This window comes from Numida meleagris, chromosome 9, assembly GCF_002078875.1.
Source record: "Numida meleagris isolate 19003 breed g44 Domestic line chromosome 9, NumMel1.0, whole genome shotgun sequence".
NCBI classification, from domain to species: Eukaryota; Metazoa; Chordata; class Aves; order Galliformes; family Numididae; genus Numida; species Numida meleagris.
This window is the reverse complement of record NC_034417.1, coordinates 17,526,646-17,549,264: the sequence shown is the minus strand read 5'-3', so window position 1 is coordinate 17,549,264 and position 22,619 is coordinate 17,526,646. Positions and strand designations below refer to the sequence as shown.

General features: G+C 49.5%; 2 protein-coding genes across 11 annotated transcripts in view; one reads left to right on the top strand and one right to left on the bottom strand.

Annotated features, from left to right (window-relative positions):
- Positions 1 to 22,619, bottom strand: part of LOC110403519 (gonadotropin-releasing hormone II receptor-like) — a 54,756-nt gene that overhangs the window by 11,534 nt on the left and 20,603 nt on the right. For 7 of the 10 annotated variants that reach the window (XM_021406805.1, XM_021406799.1, XM_021406800.1 and 4 more), the window contains one exon: positions 17,533 to 22,252. In XM_021406805.1, the coding sequence (XP_021262480.1) occupies positions 21,843 to 22,252 (410 nt within the window). In that variant the 3' untranslated portion in view covers positions 17,533 to 21,842. Of the gene's footprint in view, positions 1 to 15,688; positions 15,706 to 15,748; positions 15,985 to 17,532; positions 22,253 to 22,619 lie in introns of those variants that run through there. The other 3 variants (XR_002441699.1, XR_002441697.1, XR_002441698.1) reach the window with 3 other exon arrangements.
- Positions 12,264 to 16,781, top strand: PARP16 (poly(ADP-ribose) polymerase family member 16). The gene is made up of 6 exons (XM_021406792.1): positions 12,264 to 12,527; positions 12,943 to 13,080; positions 13,784 to 13,990; positions 15,116 to 15,287; positions 15,993 to 16,134; positions 16,519 to 16,781. Exons 1-6 carry the CDS (start codon positions 12,345 to 12,347, stop codon positions 16,661 to 16,663), a joined length of 987 nt encoding a protein of 328 aa, XP_021262467.1. The 5' UTR covers positions 12,264 to 12,344; the 3' UTR covers positions 16,664 to 16,781.

Sequence of the window (22,619 nt, the reverse complement as noted above, 5' to 3'; positions counted from 1 at the left end):
AGGATGAGGACAGCTGAACTCACTGGCCAAATGGATGTTCCAAACCATGTGGAAGGAGAGTCTTGAAAGGGGTGGGAGTTCGGCTGTGGCTCTTTCGCTCACTGGGGGACTAGCTGGGCTTTGGGGGGTGGGGAGCAATCACCTGTACATGACTTGTACATATAGTCATAACATTATTCTTTTCCTTTTCTCTATCTTAATAAATAGTTTTATCTCAACCCACGAGTTCTACTTTGTTTTTTTCCCCACTCTCTCCCCATCCCACCAGGAAGTGGGTAGTGAGCAAACAGCTGTGTGGTGCTGAGCCGCCCATTGGGCTAAACCATAACAGGCACCCACACTGCTCTGTGCCATGGAAGGGCTGAGAGGAACAGGGAACAAAACCCAGTGCCAAAAGGAGACTGTGGGAGACCTTCAATGAACCATGGAGCCCCTCCTGTGGTGCCCCTGGTGATGGGCTTAGGGGCTTGATGGTGGCTCAGTGATGTCCCCAGTGGGGAAGGGTGCTGTCCCCCAGCTGCCAGTGGGAGCAACATCTCCAACCCTAAAGCAATCACTACCTTAACACTGCCAGAAAAACCCAACCTGCGCAGGGTTTCGCTGTGATGATTGAGCCTGAAATGTTGTCACGTTCATCATTAATCTAGTTTTTCCCTTTCTGTAACTTAACCTGCGACGAGCAGACACCCTAAGTGCTTGATTTTCCAAGAATAAATTACAGTTTCATAAATGCTATTTTGCTTTGCTGCTCAATTTGCAAGTGAAATGACGCCGCTTGCTTTGTTCACAGGATTTTAGCCGGCACGAACAATGCCATCCTCCAGACTTTTTTTTTTATTTAACCCTCAAGTTATTTCTGTATTTCCTATGGCAGGACGGCTTGGAACCACACACAATGTATGGAACAACCTCAGGTAGCTGCAGGGACATGTGTGCCCACAGAAACCCATACGCATAGCTCTGGATGCATGGAGTCATAGAACATCCCAAGTGGGAAGGGGTCACTGAGTCCAACTCCTGATGCACAGAGCCCAGCACTTCCCAAAGAGAACACAAGCCTTCCAGGTGGAAATATTTACAGCTCTCACACGTGGGTTTAGAGTTAGAGACTTTTCGAGCACGCGATGATATCAGGCTTCAGGTTTGGGTTTGGTTCTCTAGGATTCAGAAAAGGAGGGGAAAAAAAGATGAAAGATCTCTGCAGGTGAGAGGGTATCACAAGGTTTTGTTTACAGCCTCTGTTTTCTCCCCCTGTTTGGGGAAACCGAGGAAGCAAAGCCCCTCCCTGGGAGGACTGCCCCAGGCACTGGGAGGTTTGGGATTCCTACCAGCCCAGCACACAAACTTGCTGTGGCCATGGGGAAGCAGCACAGTCACCTTTCAGCCCGCCCCATCACCAAGTGCTTCCAAAAGGTGACAGTAAAATCCCAGAGACAGAAACTGAAGCACAAAGAGGAAGGAAAACCGCAAGGCTGCCCGCCCCAGCCACGGCCGCGAGCAGCAGCGGGGACCCGGGAATAGAAACGGGATTTTGCAGAGCCGCCTCCTCCCCCTCCCCACACCTCCGTCCGACAGCGTTCCCAAAAGACCAAACACCTCTGGTTTCCATGGCAGCCTGATTTTCAATGAGCATCACTCAAGTCCTAACCGGAAAGAAAGTGTTTCATTAATGCACACAGGACACGGCGGCATCTCCCTGGGGCAACGGCATCCTTCCCCCGAACCTATTGCATCTTCTGCCCATGGTGGGATTTTTTAAATTATTATTATTTTTAATTATTTTTGCAAACGGATCTGCACCATCCATAACGCATAGCAGCCATCCTGCACAGCCCCATCCATGCTACTCTGCCTTGAGAAGAAGCACAACTCTTCACTAAGCCTCAATTTCCAAGCTCCAAGCAGTATATTCTCAGTATATTCCCCCCCTACCTCCTGCTCGTGATGCTGCCCACCCTACGTGTGGCCTTTTAACCAAAAAACACTGCATTATTTTCTTAATTCCTAGCAAAAAGAAAGGCAGCAGAGCTTCATCCCAGCTTGGCTGCAACTCCCAGCAACACCCCAACCACTCCCGGGAGCAGAAACATGCTGGAAGCCGGTAACGTCGTTAAAGGAATATCCATAAATTATTTTGCTATGTAAATAGTATTAACATCACACCTTCTGCCTTCAAAAGTCATGGATTCATTACAGGCACAACCTTCCGGAAGAGCCTGCGTGGGCTTTCGATTACATCTGAACGTAGCAGCTTTATTAAACACCAGCCATATATTTATTTTCATAGAGCACAAAGCTGGGACTTGGCCACCCCACAGCACCGAACCTCAGCACAGCCCGATCAAACAAAGCTAATGTGTGCAATATATCTTGGGTGAGTAATATACGGCCGCATTTCCTGCTCCATTTACTCAGTTTTAACTACACCTGACCTACTCTTATCCTAATAGGAAACGGCTGCTCTTCTCTTTGCCCCGTCCTCCGCACATGTTTTTCTGGTAATGGCCAAACCTAAATCATGCCCCTTTCCCCTATAGTTGGGCACCAGCTGCCCAGTGACATCTGAACGCAGCAATGCCTTCTGTGGGACCTCCAGCCTTGTTCCTCTACCCCACGTCCCATCTCCATTGCACAACCACAGTGGGATGGGTTGGGTTGGACCTGGGGAGCTGAGAGCTCTCTTCCAACCTTAGCGATCCTATGATTCTACATTGTCCCAAAAGTGAGCATTGCTTGGCAGAGCATTTTTGGCAAGGACAAAGTCCTGGGTAGGAACGGGGAAGGACTCTGCTCCTAACGCTGTTTTTCCTCCCGCTGAGCTTCACTCAGAGCAATGCAGAGGAGGATTTAAAGCTTCCTGAGCAGCGAGCTCGCATGGCCAATTTGACCAGAAAACGTGCTTGATTCACAGCACGGGCTGTGTTTCTTCAGCCAGCGCCGAGAAATCACGGCTATATTTCATTATTGTTACTAATTGCTATAAAGGATTACGGGGAGGCGATGGCATGGGCAGAAAGAAATATATACTATTTGCTGCACACTGACCCTAGAGAAAATTTCCCAAGCTTGCTTAGGGGTGCAGAAATTTGTGCAAATAAATGAGCAAAAGCATTTTCTGAAGGAATTAGTGCACAGCACAAGCAAATTGCAGCAATTGTCTCTCTCCTTTCTAAGTGCTGAATTGCCTCTATAATTCCCCATCATTTAGCTGCATAAATCTCACACAAATAAACCAGCAATTTGCATATGCACAGAAAAGAAATTATAGAAACACGAGGAAAGAAGTTACATTTTTCCTGCTCGAGCTGGAAATGAATAGGCATCGCTAACTGCCTAAGCTGTGTTTGGTCCCAGCCTGGAAATCAAAATTTAGGAAACCCGTTAATTTTCAATAATAAATACATATCAGAGGATGGGGAAAAAAACAACAACAAATCATGCTGGGGGATGATGCAAGCCCTGGCTGCGTGGCTGCTGCTTCCTGCAATGCTGAGGGTGCAATGCAGCGATGGGCGCTGGGATCAACGTCGGCGTGGGGCTGTAGGCTTAGCAGAGCTTCCGATTAACTCCCCGTGTGACTGATCTCATTCGGGAATAAGAGGGTGTTATTCCCAAAACGCCATAATCCTCTTCCAAATGGCTTAATCGCATTTGGAATAATGTGCTTTTCTTCCAAAAACGTTCATATGGGGAAAAAATGGAGGGGGTAAAGGGGGGAAATCAGCTCTGCCTTTTGGAGCAGCCCTTTAAGCTCCATTGCACTGGTGGGAAGCTGGAAGAAAAGTTGATTTCACCAAGAGCAACATGGTCCCTTGTGTTATCTGTTGGGTCAGGTCCTCCAGGTTTCATGGCAGCATTTCACCAGCCTTCCCTGTCCCCAAAACCCAAAGTTCCTCCTCCCCAGGAAGGGGAACAAACAGCAATTAGGAATGAAAGCACGAGTTTTCCCCCCCATCATTCATCCATTAACTAATCACTCCTCCTGCAAGACACACGCACCAATTCATCATAACGTGATCGATATCTTCCTGCATGCCCCGGGATGATGAACGTTCCCACTGATATTCAAAAGACCTTGAGAAAACAGGGGCAGCTCCCCAAGCACGGGTCAAAGAGCCAGGACTGAAGTGCTCTGTAAGATGATACCCCGTCCCAGGATCTCTCTGCACAGTGCAGAGCAATTAATTTGGTTAGAAAGCTTCTCCTGCAACATGATGGAAGATCTGAGGTCATGCAGGCGCTGGAAGTCCAGCTGGTCTTGTATGATTGTGTGGACTACCAGCCCAAATGCCTGGCTCCTCTTTTGGATGCAAACGTGCCCTGCTCGATCCCATGTCAGAAAAAGAAAGGAGCAACCCCAACTTCAGACTCTGGAGAAGTGAAAAATCAACCCTTTGAGACAGAGGTTAATCCTACAGAGCCCCACATTTTCCCCTTAAGAAGCACTGAGAAGCAAGAAACCTCCTACAGCAGTGGTCTGCGTGATCTGGTTAAAAATAAGTGCTGTCCAGAATTCTCTGCCTGACAGAAGTAATTAGAGAACAGGGCCCTCATGAGCTGTCGTTCCCTACAAGCATATTTTAACATGGCCTTTATAATTTGACCTTTATATCTGCAGCATCCCCCATCTACTGTCCGTCTCTGCAATGGATTTATTTCTGAAGACCGTCCGCGTGCTCACCCACCCCCAGGCAAGGTGCTGCCCAGGATACAGCCCCATCCCCTGGTACCCATGGGACAAGCACAGCCTCCACAGTTAAGCCCTTCGGAAAACCCACTGAAAAAAATTAAACCCATTCTTGGCACCAATTGGAAATGACTGGTGGCACCGGGAGAGGTTGGGCAGCGTAGAACTAGTGAGACCTCAGCACTGAAAAACAAACAAACAAAAATCTAAGGCTCAGCAGACAATTTTCTTTCCTTTTTTTTTTTTTTTTAAAATGAATGTCAGACTTTAGCAGACCCCATCCTCCTGCTGACATCCCTTGAGAAGCAATTTGACTTTGCTGGAGTTGTCAGATTTCTACAAGATGAGATTTCCCTTTTACACTTCGCTCAATATTTCTGACCAAAAGTACGTGCTTTTTTTTTTTTTTTAAAAAAAAAACAAACAACCACTTCCAAATTCCCCTCGTGGCTGATGGATTTGTTTTTCTTTTGCTGTCATATCTTTCTCAAAGATATAAAGACTCCATATTTTAAGAGAAAGCTGGGATTGCCGAAAATATACGATTCGTATTTATTGCAGCGGTGTCTGAGAGACTCCTGCTAAGCCAGTGTTTCTTTGCACCTTGAAGTCTATGTGCCAACAGAAAGCCATGAACCTGCAATGGGAAACCAGCCAAGGCACTGATATTTTCAGATTCAGTACTCAAAAAATAAATTCTTCAGTTCTTTTAGACGCAACAGGCACCCAACCCTCGCTGGCACAGCTTGGCAAGTTCCCACCTCGCAGCAAATGGCATGTTGTGTTAAATGAGCCCTTACCCAAGGATCTCCTTGAGAGCAGGGACAGTTCTTGATGCAGATGGTGAAGCAAAGGCAGAGGGTTGTTAAAAAAAGCCCTTCCCCATTGTTAAAGAGGAAAGCATGGGAAAAGCCTGGGCTGAAACTCACAGCTCTGAACCTTGCACCTTGCAGAGGGCTCCAAGACTTCATATCTGGGGACCTGCCTCTGATGGAGAAGATGCTGTATTGCCCAACAGACCAGCCTTGCTGCCCAGTGCTGCTTTCCACTGGCCCTGGAGCAAGCCCTCGGCTCACCTGCCACGGCTGCCTGCCCGTAGCCAGATCTGAAGAGCTGAGGATCTTCAGGCCCAGAGAAGAGCCAGGGCTGTGTTTGCGCTTAAATTGCTTTCAGAAGTGCTTCAGGTGGAACCAGTTGCTGCAAAACAGAGCTGCTTCCCATCAGGTAGGTGAAGCTAAGGGCCTCTTTGGGGTTTGCCAGGAGTTTGTCTCTCCCACAAGCTTGCCTGTTTTCAAGGGATGCAGAATAGCCCTTAATAGGATTTCAGGACTGGTTTATCCATCAAGGACAAAATCCCACAATGAGACAATATCACGGAGAGATTATCCTGTGTTCTCTGAAGGAGAGATCACAAGATTATTCTGAAGTGAGGCTTGTTTGTGTTGAGCTAATGACAGATAATTGGTAACCCCCTCTGCATAGCCAAGTGACCCGGCACGCTCTCAAAGGAGAAAAGCAGCAGCATTTCTGAAGGAAAGGAATCCAAAGTCTGATATGGGCTCCGTCGGAAAGAAAAACTTCTGGAAAGGATCAGGGCAAGGCCATGAATTTATGAAGTAGTTGTTTGGCTGACTTTAATTTTTAAAGCATTATTATCCTTTTAGCGGGACTGTCGGGTAGATGGAAGCCAGAGCCCACATGATGAAGAGCAGCTGAGGAATGATTTGCAGCAGTCTCTGCCTCTTATGCTTTTTTGCACAGCAGCAAGCCAAACTGCTTGGGAACAGCTTACCCTGGCCTGAAACACTGCGAAAGGGGGAATTTCTGCACTTGTGCTCTGAGGAATGAAGAAGGAGAACAAAATGGGATGAGGAACACTGGCAATATGTCCTGAGATGTGGGCTTTCAAAAGCCCAAAGACAGAGGAGAGGTGATGGGAACAACTGCTGCAGATCCTTGGAAGAAACTCACTCCTTCACAGCAAGACAAGGCCTCGAGCACCGCCAGCAGCGTCGAGCACCTCGATACGAGGACATAAAACTATCAGAGGGCATCCAAAAGAGGGCTGTGAAGATGGGACGGGGTCTGGGAGGCAAAAGGTGTGAGGAGCAGCTTGGTTTGTTCGGTCAAAGGCGAAGAAATGAGGGAAGGCCCCAAGGCCTGCAGCCCCCTCAAGGCCTGCACCCCCCCTCCCCCAAGGCCCTGCGGCCCCTGCCCCTCTGTGGCCTTCCAGGCGCTCGGGTTGCACCTTCCAAATAACGCAATCAAAACAACTGGGCTAAAAGCATTCCATCTGGCTGAGGCTGACGTGAATTGTTTCTAATAAAACAAAAGCTCCGTGGGACAGCTAATGGGTGCTTATTAGTACAGCCGATGGACTATTCAATCAACCATAGAGGGAAACTAATGGGGATTGATGGCTAAAACACAAGATGAGGATTTACCTCTTTAAATAAATAGCTGATGGCTGGTGGTTGGATTAATCTTGGGTGTCTATGTGCCCCATAGATGCAGTGCTCATCCCACAAAAAACTTCCTTTTTTTTCTTTTTCCTGAAAAATGAGATTTTTCTACTTTTTTTCCTTGCGCTGGTGGGGGAATTGAGTGATGTGGCAGAGGAAGGAAAGGGCATGTGCACCTTTTAGGCTTGCAGTTGCTCTTCCCAGCAGCAAACCATGTCTGCATTTCCACCCCCTGCTCCGCCTCCTGTTCTGTTCCCTTTGGAACACCTATGACCGGATTACAGATGGCAATTCATATGCAACAGAACCCAACGTCACTACTGACAACGGACCAGACGTCCAGGCAGGCATACTGCTCCTTGTAATCCAAAATTTACCAAGTGCCTCACCTTGGCGATTTAGCGGGGTATAAAGCTATCTTCCTGGGAAGTGGGCATGCATTTCTTTCCCTCTTGTCCCATTTTCCCCTGTCCTTTCACAGCAGCACAGCTGTGAGCAACTCAACCCCACACCACAGGGGTCCTGCTCCGAATAGCAACGTCATCAAAATGCTATAAAAACCCTTCCTGAACTGTGCAAGGAGATGGGTGGTGTGATAGGACCTGTAGGAGCATCAAGACCTTGCAGCATGTTGCTGCTCAATGCTGTGCTGTTCCCAAATTTGGGATGAGCCCAGGCAAAAGAAAGAGATAACTCCTATCTAATGATGTCTTTGCCCAGCTGCTAAATACAGCACGTGATATTATATACAAGATAGTGCAGCACACCAGCTGTCTCACACTGGCAGCTGGATAAAAAGGAATGGCCAAAGGGAAGGAGACAAAGCTGTGCTGGGTGGGACGTGTCCTCTGCAGCGCAGTGTGGCGAACAGCCCAGCAGTGGTGTCTCACCCTCTTCTTTCTCCTAAAACCATTCCTTGTGTTTGAAAGGGGAATCTTTGGCCAGAGCAGCAAGGGGAAGGAATACGGTTTGTGGGAAGCAGCGAAGGGAAGGGACGCTCTGAGCAGGCGGAGCAGCTGCCTCCAGTTTAGATGCATTGCTGCCATCATCCGGCAAACAGAACCAGCACAGGAGCACGATCCTGCGTGGGGCAAGGAAAGTACGGCACCCACCGTGCTACCCGCACTGCCATCCTCTTGCTGTGCCCATTTTGAGAAAGCATCCTTTAGGGCCAAAAATAAGAGCACGGCGGAAGATGGGGTGCTGGGGGAGGCCGGGCTGCTCGATGCAAGACTCCACATCAGTGCTGCTGTGTCTTTCATTCTTTTGCTACCTCATTTGCTTTCTAACTCCTGGGAGGGAACCCCACAGAGCCCCCAGCAGCAGGTGGCACCCAGCCTGTGCCACCTCAAGGCATGCTCCTACTGCCACCTGCATTGAGAAACTCAGCTTTCAGACTGCTCCTTTCGGGACAGAAACGCATTTTTCAGCTGTGCAGTCCCCCAGCAGTCAGCCGGGGTCTGCTCTAAGGGCTTGGCTCTATCCCCACAGCTCCAGTCTGGTGCTGAGAGAGGTACAGAGGGAAGCTTGGCCACGGTTCAGCTAACCTGCCATTACAGACAGTGTGGTTTTGGCCAAAGCTACATGAGGCTTCCAGACCTTTCACACTCCTGTTTCCCTTTCTGCAACAAAAACCCACAAAGATAAACCTTGGCAGTTATCTCTGGTGTGAGGGAAAACAGAACCAGCTCTCAGATCTGACGCAGCCAAGTTGCAGCAAAATCCCCATTTTTGGAACCATCAGACAGAACACAAAGGCCTTCCCCAACAGTGAGAATCCCTGAGCTTTTCACTTCCCACATTTAATTCCTGTTTCTCTCCCATGCTCCTTCTCAGCTCAGATTCAGATTTTGGGTGCAGCACTGGCAAAAAACCTTCTGACAATCCATTGCAGGCGCTGCTGTGAGCCCAGCTACTTGGAGCCCTGGCACCTGCACTGTGCCTCCAGTGTGGAGTCATCTGCTTTCACCAAAACAAGGCAGCACAACTCTCCCTTTGGAGAGAAGGAGGGCAGAAAGGGTTGGGAATATTCCTGAGATAACAGCCTTGTCTGATCTGGGGCAGGGTCACTAGAAAGCAACACGTGAAGGAAACCACCCTGGGGTTATATACACGGGACAGGGTATGATGGCAGCATTTTCTGTTCAGGACATTGGCAGTGTCCCATCTGAGGAAAGGTACGTGAGTCCCATTTACAAACCCCAACAGCATCCAGTGCCTTTGATCCTCCTCAAAGTCCGTGCCACATCTCCTTGCCTGGCTGTAGGAGCAGCGGGCAATGGAAGAGCATTGGTGGCTAACCAGGCTGCCAAGCAGAGCCTGGAGGGGCAAGCTTCAAAGGAGCTTTGTGCTGCCGGTACTGCAAACATTTGGAATCATACAAGGGAACCTGGCCCACAACAAACTGTCACCTCGTGCTGTAGCATGGCAATGCAGGACTAAAGAGAGATTGATGGAGCTGCTGCCTTATGCCAGCGAAGCAGCCCGAACAGCGCTTTCCCAGAATGGCCATTGCTGCTGCCACGCTGCCCTGCAGGCCAGCTCCTCACCCACCTTGCATTGGAGCCCATGACCCAGAGGTGAGCTGCTCTATATCCCACCTCCAGTCTCCCACTGCGTTTATTTTCCAGCGTGGCAGATCAAAGCGTGCTGTAAGGAGCAGATCTATCAAAGGCGCAGCGCCCCGAGATAGACCCAGCTCACTTTTATGTTTACTTTTAACAGGCGTCCTCCTTCCTATTGTTTAGCAATTGCTTTAAAACGGGTAATTATCAGATTTCCCCGTAAATGTGAAAAAAATCGGGCCATCGTAAATCTTAAAACGTGCTACTATCTGCGCGCTGCATGTACCGCATTAGAGAAAAAGGCGATCTGTGGAGCCAAGCCATCACAGCCTGACCACAGCTCAGCAGCTGGTTTTAATTTCAGCAGGATCCCCCCCGCTCCCAGCCATGCCACAAGCCCTGCTCGTCCCACTACGACTGTGTAAGCGCTGCAAACCCCCCAAGGTTACATTCACATGCTGCAGCAACTCAATCCGGGAGAACCCATGCATTTGAGACGATGCACAGCAGCTCCTTGCTGCCAGCAGTCACCCAGCCAGAAAGGGTTATTTCTGCACAGTGAACCAAGCTTTCTTCACACGCTGCTGTTTAGTTAAAGCTGTGCCTGCCTTATTGGAGCTCTCAGGAAAAAAAGAAAAAGAAAGAAACCAACCATCCCCTGCAGCACGTATAGGCAAAGGACAAAAAGGCGTTAAACCCAAAGAGAGGGAGGGGGGAGAGAAAGAGAGATAAATAGTTTACTTCTATTATCTTTACCATATGTTCCATTCCAACTGGATACACACAAACAGCATGTAATCTTCAAGCTCAGCTTTAGGCTCTTTGAAGTGACCTGACCGTACCACTGATTTATTTCCATCTAACCTTTCTCTTTGAACCCTGGGTCAAGGTTAATTCTATAATAAAACATACCTCATACAGCTGGCTTTTCCAGCCTTACCAGCAAGTAACGAACCCCTCAGCCATAAGCATTTGTTTTACTGAGTGCAGTATTGTATTTCTATTTTCTCTTCCCTATATTAATTTCCTTCACAGGCCCTAGTTAAGGAGGAAAAAAAATCTCTTTTCCGGTCCATGAGATCAATTTTAAACACGCTGGAATTAAATGAAGACATTTAAGCCTCGTTTCTGTGCTGAAATGCATCCACCGACACCAGAAACTATTTTCATTACCGCCTATGTTAAATAATCAGATCTTCAGTTTCATAAGAAGCAGAACAGCGGTGCTATTCAAACCGCTGCGCTGGCACTGACCCTTTTACAAATCCATCTTTGCACCGAGGCAGAGCACCGAGGACAGCTCTCCTATCTAGAAAAAACAACACGGGAAAAGGTAAACGCATCTGAAGGGCACTTGTCTCAAAAAAAGAAAGGGAAGAGAAGAAGGAGAGCTGCTTGCCAGCGCCCCAGCCAGCCCTGGGTTTGTTCAGCAGCACCAGCACACGCAGATGCATCTCCCTTCAAAGAGGCACCGAAAGCTTTCGTACTTCATCTCCTGCATAGCGGCTGCTTTGTAAAACAGGGTTTAATCCAGCAGCAGATGGATTTGAACAGATAGCGCTCTCCGCCCGCTTCAACACGGCAAACTTGTTATCTCATCAATAGCTGTCATTGCTCAGCTCGGCCGAGTTGGCCGTAATGGAAGCAGCGTCCATTTGAAGTCCCAGAGGTAGGGAGCGGTTTGGGATCAATGCTCTCAGAGCCTCCATTAACCATCACGAGGCCGGCAACGTTTTAGATCTATTTGGAGTTAATTTCAAGTCAACAAAACACCCTCACTTATGGTAACGCAGAGGAGTGGTGGCACGGTGTGCCCAGCATCTCCAGAATTCCTGTGCTTGCAAGGAAACTTTCCCATTGCATTTCCCCATGCTGTCCTTCTCCTCAAACATCACGCTGCCCCAAAATCACAGTGCGAGCTAAGAGGTGCAGCAGAGCAGCCCCAAACAGGACAAGGCACCTTTAGCCCCACACATCATTACCAGGCCCACACCCAGGGGAGCAGCACCCTCCATCTCTCCTGCACTACAGTCCCTGGTACAGCACGAAATGGCGCCGGCTGCACTGCAGGTCTGGGCAATCTACACAGCTCCTGAAAAAGGCAGGCCGCCCATGGGCTGCTGGCATTGGGATGGCCCTACATGTGCTGGTTGTGACACTCAAACCTCTGCCAGCATAGTGTGGGTTTGCAGCATCCAGAAAGGGCAGAATCCAGATGTCGAGGCTCCACCCAAAACCTGCACAGTAATCACTCCCAGCGTGTCAAGAGGGAAATCCAGCATTGACCTTACGGGGTGGATTTAAAGAGACAAATCCGTGTAGGTATCCAGCAACTTGAGTCCCAGGACACCCCAAGTAGGAAGAGACCCCTGCGGGTCACCGAGCCCTCTCCGCGCTGCCACCAACCACAGCAGCCCCGAGCCGATGCGTTCGTGCTTCCTCAGGACCCGCGGCTCAATAAGAAGCTCCCGCCCTGTTTGCTCTCACACCCGCCCGCCCCGAGCCGCTCCCGCAGCAGGTGAGCTCCCGGCCGCGGGGCGGGAGGGGCCGGGAAGCGGCGCGGGGCGGAGCGGCGGCCCCGAGGCGGAAGGGCCGCGGTTCTGCCCTCCCCTCCCCCCCTCCGTCGGAGCGATGCGGCCGCCGTGTCCCGGCGAGGCGGTGCGGGAGGCGGTGCGGAGGGACCCGCTGGGCGCCGAGCTGCGCTGCAGCCTCTTCGCCGCCGCGCTGCAGAGCTACAGGCGGGACTCGGCGCTCAGGCCCTTCCCGAGCCGCTACGGCGGCACCGACGCCGCCTCCAAGGACTTCGAGGCGCTGGTGAGCGGCACGCGGCCCCGGCGCTGCCCCCCCCCGGCAGCGGGGACGAGCACGGGCTGCTCCGGGCGGCGGGGAGGGTCCGAGCGCGGCCCTCAGCCGCGGGGCGGGGGTGGCACAGCTCGCGGTGCTCTGCGCTGCCTCGGGGCGGGGATGCAGAGTTATTACATCTGTGTCATGACGGTAACGGTGGAAGGGTTGGCCCTGCCAGGCCCCCAGACCCGTTCTCTCTGTCCCTCTGCGGCCCTGCACGCCGATGCCTTTCCTTCCGCCCGCCCCTGCGCGAACCGCACAAACGCTGCCGGTAAACACCGACTGTTTCTCGGCGTACAGCCCGCTGGGTGAAGTACTCCGCTGCTTTCACTAGAGGTCTCTGTTTAATCGCGCTGACGAGCTCGCACTGAGCGCCTGTTGTCAGCTTGCAGATACCAAGGCGCTGCCCAGCCTGAAGGAGCTCCTCGGAGCTGACCCAAGCACGGAGAAAAGGACCTGGGATTTGTTAAGTTGGATTTTGTCATCTAAGATCTTCACGATACAGAGCATCAAGAAACAGGAGGTAAGGCCTGAACTCTCACACAACCCATTGGAATTTGACTTTTAAGTCAGCTTTGCGTTTCCTCCTGCCAGGAGGGGGCTGTTCTTCACTCTGAGAGCTCGACACCAACACATTTCTCCTGTAGGTAGAGAGGATTTCTCTTCTTAAATAGCTTTCAGGAAAGCCGAGTGGAAGAAATAGTTATCACTGTCAGCAGCTGATGGTTGGCAGTGGCTGTAGCTGGTTGCTGATATTAACAGGGCATGCATGTACGTGTACCAGACCAAGATAGTCCCGCTCAGGTTTCGTGGGGCTGGGCCCTGCTTCTTACTCCAAGACAAGTTTGTACTTCTGTGTGCTGCCCCAAAAACAGAGAGGAAGGGTTAAGAGCTGCCAAGGCACTTCTGTAACAGGGATCAAAATAGTTGTAGAGATTAGCAGCAAGGAAACAACTTCTGTTTTCACATGTTTTCCAAGATCAGCAGATGAGGGGGTCATCTTAGCAGCCAGCGCAGCTTGGTAGAGCCATGATATTTGTACATCAGTTGATAGCAAAACCTACCAGAATTCTTACTGTACACTTGCTCTCCTTGGGATCATTGAATTCTAACCCAGAACGCATGATCAAAATACATAAAGCGATTTGAAAGCTGAAGAGAAAGAGGGTTTCCAGTGAATAGCGTAACCCCATGAGCTGACGCTCCCGTTCCTTCCTGTTTTCAAGTACGAGAAGATCCAGGAGCTCACCGGGATGTCTGGTGCTGCTGTTCCTGCTCCAGACTTCCTCTTCGAGGTCACGTATTGCGATCAAGTGAATGCCAAGTTTGCCGAGACCAGGGGTGAGCGGGACCTCATCCACGCCTTCCACGGCAGCCGCCTGGAGAACTTCCATTCCATCCTGCACAACGGCCTGCACTGCCACCTGAACAGGGTGAGGCTCCTGGTGCTCCTCACGGACACCATCTCTTGTTGGTCACCTGCAGCCAGTAACGCTTGGACTGAATGCAAAGTCCTTTAAGGATACAGAACGTGCTGACGATTTACAGCCCTGTTTGCACTTCAGGGTAGGCCTTGGCCTACAGTTGCATCAGATCTCCTGCTCCAGCCTAAGGTTAAAAACTGGAAGCAGCATGAAATAGCTTTCTCCAGCGTGACAAATTGTGTCTATCCTTTGCTCCTTTGTAAGGAGGTGTAATACCTGTGGAAATGCGGCCTCTCTGGCAGCCTGCAGCTGGAACATGCCTGTGCTCAGAACAAGACAGCAGCCCAGGTGACTGATTCTCTCTGCCTGGCTGCAGGGTCAGGTCTGGTAGCTTCAGGTGCCACTTGCAGATAGATCCCTCTTTAAGTGGCCCAGCTAGGGGAAATATCCCACAGGATTTGCAGCCCTTCTGATTTCAACAGAAAGGAAGCTGGGATTCCTGTTGTCCATAATGCAGCTCTGACACAACAGCTGCATATCCTTCCCATCAACCTGGACCGCTGTTCCCCGACCCTGATGCTCTTTGTGAACAGGGCTCCTCAGCTACGCTGGATCTATTGGCTTAACAGCTGCAGTCAGCGTGGCAAATCCTCTGATTCAAAGCTATTGAAACAGTTATTTTTGAAAGGAATTCACAAGTGAAACATACTCCCCTCTTTTCCTGTGAAGCAGGGATTTAAATGTGAGTTAAAGCCTTGTCTGTACGTGAAGGCTGGATTATTTGAATGACGGCAGTCTCAATAAATCAGTGAAATGCCCCTGACGGCGGTGCAGTCATGTTGATATAAAATGCTTACACTGGCGAGCTCAACCCAAATCCGGGAAAGCATGAATCTGTCCACACCGAGGGCTGTGCCAAAAAGCTAATTTGAGGGATGGGAGAGGGCAGCTGCCCCACCCCGAGGAAGCTGTGCCAGGATGAAAACAGTGCAGAGGACCAGGCCAAACCTGGGTAAGAAAAACCTGTCTTAATTCACCTTGAGAAAGGGAGCAGCCAGTCTGACAGTAAAGAATACTTGCATGCTGTTCATAGCTTACCCTGCGGGATTTTGGGAGGTTTCTATTCTGTTTCAGACATCGCTGTTTGGTGAGGGCACCTATCTCACCAGCGACCTGAGCCTGGCTCTGCTCTACAGCCCTCATGGCCTTGGTTGGCAGCGAAGCACACTGGGCTCTGTCCTGAGCTGCGTTGCTGTCTGTGAGATCATCGACCACCCCGACGTCAAGTGCCAGGTGAAAAAGAAAGGTGAGCCCGTTGCAGCAATAACTACATGAGTTCAGCCCTTGTTCAGCACCATTTGTACTTCAGCTCCGGGCACATATGCGGTCTTACAGACAGTGCGGCAAATGGAGCACATGGACACTCTTCAGCAGCTTCCTTCTCTGATTGACCCCTCAGCAAACACACAGAAGCCTTGCGATCTGTGAATCCTCTCTTAAGATGCATATTTGAAGGATAGACACCAATTTGGTTGCATCATTTACTTTTCCTACTTAGAGTAATATGATAAATTTATCTTCCATAATGCCTGTGATAGCAGGACAGGAGCATCAGATGTGCAGCAAGAAGGTGCCTTAGATATCTAGGCTAGGAAGCCTCTGCTCAGGTTGTCCATCTCCTTTCTGCTTGCAGGGCTCGGTCCTTCAGTGTTGTTTTTCTCTCCCTGTTAACATGAGCAGCCCTCCAGCACCCTGTGACCTGCCTCCATCTCACCCTGGTCTGGGCTGGAATACCACCCATACCAGGGATGACTAGGAGTGGTATAGCCTCAAGCAAACTTTTCGGTCTATTCTTGGATGCTAAAGGATTCTGGGGAATGCTGAGATCTTTGATTATCTCATTCCCACTCCTAGGGGTGTACATGTATCTGAGGGTTGGTTGTTTTACAGTCACTTGGAAGTTTGGCTTTTCTGTTGCCTAAACAGCTCTTTCTTTCTCTATCCTGTGCAGATTCCGAAGAAATAGACAGAAAAAGAGCAAGAGTGAAGAACAGCGAAGGGGGTGATGTACCACAGAAATACTTCGTTGTCACAAACAACCAGCTCCTACGAGTTAAATACTTGCTGGTATATTCACAGAAACAGCACAGGAGGTAAGAGCTCAGCCACCCAGAACAATGAGCATGCTGTAACAGATAGATAAATGTATCCTATTTGTGGAAGAGCAACAGAAGCAAGCTGCAGAGACCTGCCTGCTCTACCAGCTGCGCTCACCCAGCTGACCAACACACATGTATAGGCATTGGCAGCCCCTGCACAGCTCCAACCCAGTCACTGAGAGAAGTGTGAACGTGGGAGAAAGAGCAGGGTTGTGCACAGTGACCGAGGGAAGAGCCATAAAGGAAGCAGACTCGGCTGGTTACACACATTGGAGAACAACTGGCTGCTTAACCATTTAAAATAACCAAACCTAACGTACTCTTTTGCCAAGGTATTTGCACATCTCTCACGAAATCCATGCACTTTTCTCTTTTCAGGCCTTCAGGTCAGTCCTCCTGGTTTTCCACCCACCGTTTTGCCATAACAATGATGCTGTACCTACTGCTGCTGATGGTGATCGGGGCCAGCAACTCGCCAACCTTCCTCTACTACTGGCACAGAATGTTTCACTCAGATGGATGAATTGCCCCCCGAAATAAACTGCTATCTTCACTTTGTGCCTTAATAACAACAAATCCACCATGCACGGTCTGTTCCAGAGCTCTGGAAATAAAAGATGCTTGGAGCTTTCCAGTTATTATTTCTGTATTCCTGTGATTCATGAAGACGCACAGTGCAGCTGAGAAGGATCGTAATGGTGCAGCTTAGCATGAACTGATTGTTAAGGGTTCATGGAGAAAGTTATTTAAAGTTAATGAAAACTAAGTGTGGAAATACTCTGCTGTCATTATTTTCTGTCAGACTGAGGTGGTAATGTTTGCACAAGCTAGAAGGAATTTTTCTGTATGTCAGACAAGGTCTTAGTTTGTTTTCAGAAACCGTGTAGTGATGTTTAGTATGTATCAACACAGGTGGGATCACGTTTAAAACAGACTTTGATTTTGACCATTAATTTTTATATTTAAGCATAACGATTGTAAGAAAAAACCGTGAAATAAAACAGCAACCAAAAATGGAAGAAACTAAATGACTTCTACTAAGGTGCCACTCCCCCCATGAAACGTATAAAGGATCAGTGCTCTCAGCCATGACCCGCCTCGGGTAGCACACAGATCAGACAGACACAGGCACTTCAGCATCAGTACTGAATATACATTTTGCTATCAGACTGCTTTACACTTCTATTTTCCACAGCAGGAAGGGAGAGGGTGAAAGGTTCCACACACAGCCACCTGGCAGCCTTTCTGGGATCGGGGCTGCTGGAGTTTGGGGCTCAGGTTCAAGGTTCACAGTTGCCTTGAATTGCTTTCAGCCTCCACTGATGCACAGACCCTCCAGCAGCAGGATGCCAACAACTCCGTGACACAGTTTTCAAAAGAAACAGAGTAAAATGGCAGCAAAGTGGTAGCACTGTATTATTTCATTTCTGAACATTTGTGGCACAGTGAACCCTAACCAAGACCCCATCACATATCCATAGCAAAGGAGTCTATGATTACCACCCTACTCATGAAATATTTCAATGAAAATCTCTCTCTCTAACATTGTTCCATTACCTAATTGTCAGAAATAACGACCTGGCAATCAGGTTTTCTAACTCAATTCTGAGGACATTTACAGCAGCCCCTCGCCTTGGTGGATGGAGCTGGAAGCATTTATTCCAGTTAATTTTGCTGCCAGGACCAATTTATTTATTCACCATACAGCTTGCAAAACAAGAACTTTATAGTCCAATTCCCCATTGCCTTTTACAGTCCATTAATAATGCTCACTGGTACAGCACATTGCATTGCAGCCCACAAAATGTACGTGCTAATTATAGCACTGATTTGCAATTAAAATATACATAAACCAACAATTCATTGCACAGCAGATTCAACTACAGTAGTTTTGTATTTCCACGCAGGAACTCGGGGTTTGAAGCATGCACTGTGTTTCTGGTGTTTCTCAACGTGTGATGTTTAACGTGCCATGGGTTTAGGGTAGGTAGGATGCCAGGCAGAAAACCTAAAGCTATTTGGTACTGTCTGGAAGGTACTGTGTTGGTAAGAGCCTCGGTGTGTGCCTGCAAATGAGACATCTTTGGGAACAGATGGGATACCCAGGGCCCTTTGGAAAAGGAGGAGTTGAAGCAGCAGTTGTTTGATGGATGGTTGCTTTGCTGCAGGGAAAGGCACAGACCTGGGAGCCCACCAGCCAGACAGAAGGAACAGATGGGGAGAAACATAGCACGGTTTGAAGGCTTCTTTGCATAGGGCAGTTTCTGAAGGATAAGCAGAAGGAATTAATGCATAGTGGCCATTCAGCACTATCTCCCAGTGTCTGGCTGGGCTTTTATTTGGCTTTAAACCAGCACTGCCAAAGAGCGGCTTTTTCCGCTCCCTGGTTTGAGCAGACCTGCAGGAAAGAGGGGCTGCAGGCAGGGAACCACGGGGTGGTGTCCTGGTGGTTCTTTGGGGCCTCAGAGCCCCAGCTGGGACCAGGGATCTCAAAGGCAATGGGAAAAATCAATGCACATAAAGTGTCTGTATTCACCTTAGTGGGCCAGAAAAATACCTAATACCCAACTCTTGTGCTTGTTTTCCGTGCTCCCTGCTGATTTCAGCATGTGTTTCCCAACGTGGCGAGATGCAGTCAGCTGAATTAATGCGAGTGTTGTGCTGAGTAACCGACAATATTCTGAATTAACCTGAGGTTCACATTAAGCTCTTAAGCCACTTGCGTGGCTCTCTGAACACACACAGTACTATAAAAGTGCTAATGGGAAAGGAATCAGAGCTTCCTCCTGAACAAAGACACACTGTGTCTGAAGCAGTGGCTTAGAATCATGGAATCATTAAGGCTAGATAAAGCCTCCAAAGGCCACCAAGTCCAAACATCGACCCATCCCCACCATGCCTGCTGGCCATGTCTCTCAGTGTCACAGCTGAGGCCAGGCAGGCAGGGAAGGAACCAGGGCAGAAAGGAGAAGCACGCAGGGCAAGGACACCGCTTGGCAGCACAGTCCTCAAGTGACATTTCCCTTCTATCATGAAAGCTGTCACTTTGGGCATTGTGCCCACGCTTTTGGCTTGCCGAAATGTCAGCCTTGAGCACCAGAGAAGGGAGGGAAGGAAGCAATAGGGAATAACGCACAGCGTGCACAGAGCGCCCACAAGCATCTTGGAGACCATGTCCCCTCAGACTGAGGTATGCGCCCTCCCCAGCATCCCAAGGAGAAGAATTGTCCTCTTGTGCCATTGCTCATAGAATCAGAGTGGTTTGAGTTGAAATAGAGCTTTAAGATCACCTAGTTTAAACCCCCCAGTGTCGGCAGGGAAGCTTTCCACTACACCAGGCTGCTCAAAGCCTCACCCAACCTGGCCTTGAGCACCTCCAGGGATGGGGCTGCCACAGCTTCTCTGGATAACCTCTCCCAGTGCCTCACCACCCTCACAGGAAAGAATTTCTTACAAATATCCTAAAGCCAAAACACCTTCTGCTCTCCCACCATACCTATAGGCCATAAAGGTGGCAAGTTCCTCCCAAAAGGGAAAAAAAACACTTCTTAGAGGTCTCCAGGCTCTCCCAACACCATACAAGAGTGGACAAGCAGCCTTAAACATGAATAAATTTGAATCCAATTGCTCCCACTCAGCAGAAACCTACAGAAAAATATTTTTAAGAGATTAAAGGCACTCCGCTGCTTCTCTGAGGCTCACCAGACAGCCAACACATCATCCTCCCACTAGGGATCTTCAGCCATGTAGCAGGATCAACAGAATCATAGAATGGCTTAAGTTAGAATGGACCTTAAAGTTCATCTAGTTCCAACCCCCAGCTGTGGACAGGGTTGCAAAGGCAGGGTCTGATTAGTAAGTTACCTTCTGCACCAGAACACATTCTCATCACCTTTGAAGAAAATCCTACTGGCACCAGCCACACCAAGACAGCCTAGTACCAGTGAGCCCTGCTCTGTTAGCATCACGTAATTAACCTTGAGTGGAGCGAGCCCAGGAAAGCCAAATGGCAATTACACATCTCGTTAGAGTTTGGATGCTTTTTAAAGGGCTCAAATTAATCCCTGTTAGCCAGACTGGGCTCCTGCAGCTCTAATTGATTTTTTTTCCTCCTTAAACAGCACGTTTACCAGAGACAATGCTTACCATATGGAAAGCCAAATACTCAACACCTATCCCCAGCCTGGTATCACCCTAGGCACTACAGTTGCCCAGCAAACACCGCTTACCACTCCTTTAGTTTAAACCCCACTGGGTTTTTGTGGGCTGGGCGCTAGGAGACCAGACCAGGTCCTTTCTGACCAACAGGGATCCATCACTCCAGGCTGCCTAAGGGGTACTTGCTTTCTCAGGGGACCTCAGCTTCCCCCACATCCACAGCCACAGCAAGTCAAGAGTTCTTATTAATGTGTGCACCCTGATAAAGCCCAGGAGCTCATTCAAAGCCACAGTGGTCACAAAAACACTCAGGGAGCTGCCTCCTGAGAAATCCAGAATGCCTCAATTGCCTAAGGATTCCACACAACAAAAACCAACCGGCCAGCAACCTCAAAGAATTCCACCTAGCTCCAACTAAAGCTGCCTTCAAAAGCAATAAACAAAAAACAACACTTAGCAACAGTCAGCATATCACAAACAAAGAAATAATTCATCACCCCTAACTGCATGGAAGATAACAACACAGCTGAATAAACTCACATCTTCAACACACACCTAGAGACAAAGATCTCCAACTCCACAAACAACTTCTAGCACAATGGTAAAAAGCCAAAAAAAAAAATTAAAAATAAACCATTTTACTCACCAGAGCTCAGCCAACTCCCTCCTTCCTCCATCCTGACCCTTTCAGCAGCCTCCCTTCTCTGTGCTGTGCATTTAAAGGCTATCAGCACCCAGCTGGCACCCACAGCAGCTGATGGGCCCTCCACCCACAGGTGTTTCCCATCACCGGGAAGAACAGGGCCATCAGCTGCAGCTGGCAGCACACACTCTGACTGGGGGCAGAAGTGAAGTGTGGGTGTTAGGGTAAAGCAAACGTGTATGAGTGAAAATGGGGAAAGTACAGAGGAGAAAAGGTGGGGTTTGTTCTGCTGGCGTGTGTAAGATGACAGTTGCAGCCCTGTGCCTGGTGTGACTTGCCAGCTGAGAGGGGCTAGGCAGCAGTAGGTCTTGTTCTCGTCCTTTGGTTACCCCAAATACTTACTCCTGGTCAACCCTGTGTCCCAGATTTTTGCTACATAAGGACATATGCATACCACCCCTACATGAGAAGAAACACCACTGCATCCCTTCCAACCCTATCTCAGCCCATTGCAGCTCTTTGTATCACTCTTGTCCCTCTCCTTCCCCACAGCATCTCCTCCCTCCCTACGGAGGCAGCCTGACGGGAGAAGGGTGTCAGGCAGTGACCCCAAAACTGTTTTGGATGCCACAGCAAGGAGAAGAGTGGACAAGGAAGACCTCAGGCTTGTGGGACTCTAATGAATGAGGCTTAGCCCCTCTACTGCATCCTCCTTGTGCTGGGTGGGAGAGCAGCTCCTACATGAGGATTCACTTTGAGTAGAGGCAGGAGACATGTCCACGGTTTCTGGCTATAGGCCCACACCCACCACAGTCAGGTGGTGAACCAGTCTCTGAAATCATCCCACCAGACAAAGCAGCCCCTGAAACTGCACATCTAGTCTCCTTTTGGGTGCATCTCTTCAGCACACCGTGTTGACAGTTGTCCCATTGGAGCCACCCGATGCCACCTGGCCATTGACAGCCCCATCCTTGGTGGTCTTCTCTGAGGCTGAGATGGGTTTGTGTCTCTCATGCCTGGTAATGGCTGCTTCAATGCCCCTGAGACACAGCTGCACATCCTCCCGAAATGAGGGAGTGTACAGTCCGTAAATGATGGGGTCAGTGCATGTGTGCAGCAAGCCAAAGAGAAAGAAGCTGTGGTTGATGTACTCGGGCATCCTCTGGATCATGGCTGGCTGAAACCAGTACCACAAGCCCAGGAGGTAGTATGGGGTCCAGCAGATAATGAAGGTGGCAACAATCACCACAGTCATCTTGAGAGTCTTCATACGTGCCTTGGAGATGTGGTCATTTTGACTTCTTACCAGACCTGTTGGGGAGAGTTAAAAGGACAGCAGGAGGTGTGAGAGAACAAGGAGAACGTAACCACCAGCAACGGCGCTTCTACCAGCAAGGGGAGACCGCCTTGTGGTGTGGTCTGTGGGCCATAGGAAGCAGAAGGCAGCAAGGAGGGGGTCAAGAATCATAGAATCATTAAGGTTGGAAAAGACCTCCAAGATTCCCAAGCCCAACCCACCCCCACCATGCCCACTGACCATGTCCCGCAGTGACACATCCATGGCTTTTGAGCACCTCCAGGGGCAGTGACACCACCACCTCCCTGGGCAGCCTGTGCCAGTGCATCAACTCTTTCAGAGAAAAAAATTCTCATAATATCCAACCTGAACCCCCTCTGG

Excerpts from the sequence above, each read along its gene's own strand:
- PARP16 (XM_021406792.1), top strand. The coding sequence starts at position 12,345 with ATGCGGCCGCCGTGTCCCGGCGAGGCGGTGCGGGAGGCGGTGCGGAGG. Across the intron at positions 12,528-12,942 it reads CCAAGGACTTCGAGGCGCTG|CTTGCAGATACCAAGGCGCT; the intron begins GTGAGCGGCACG and ends GCCTGTTGTCAG. Across the intron at positions 16,135-16,518 it reads TCACAGAAACAGCACAGGAG|GCCTTCAGGTCAGTCCTCCT; the intron begins GTAAGAGCTCAG and ends TTCTCTTTTCAG.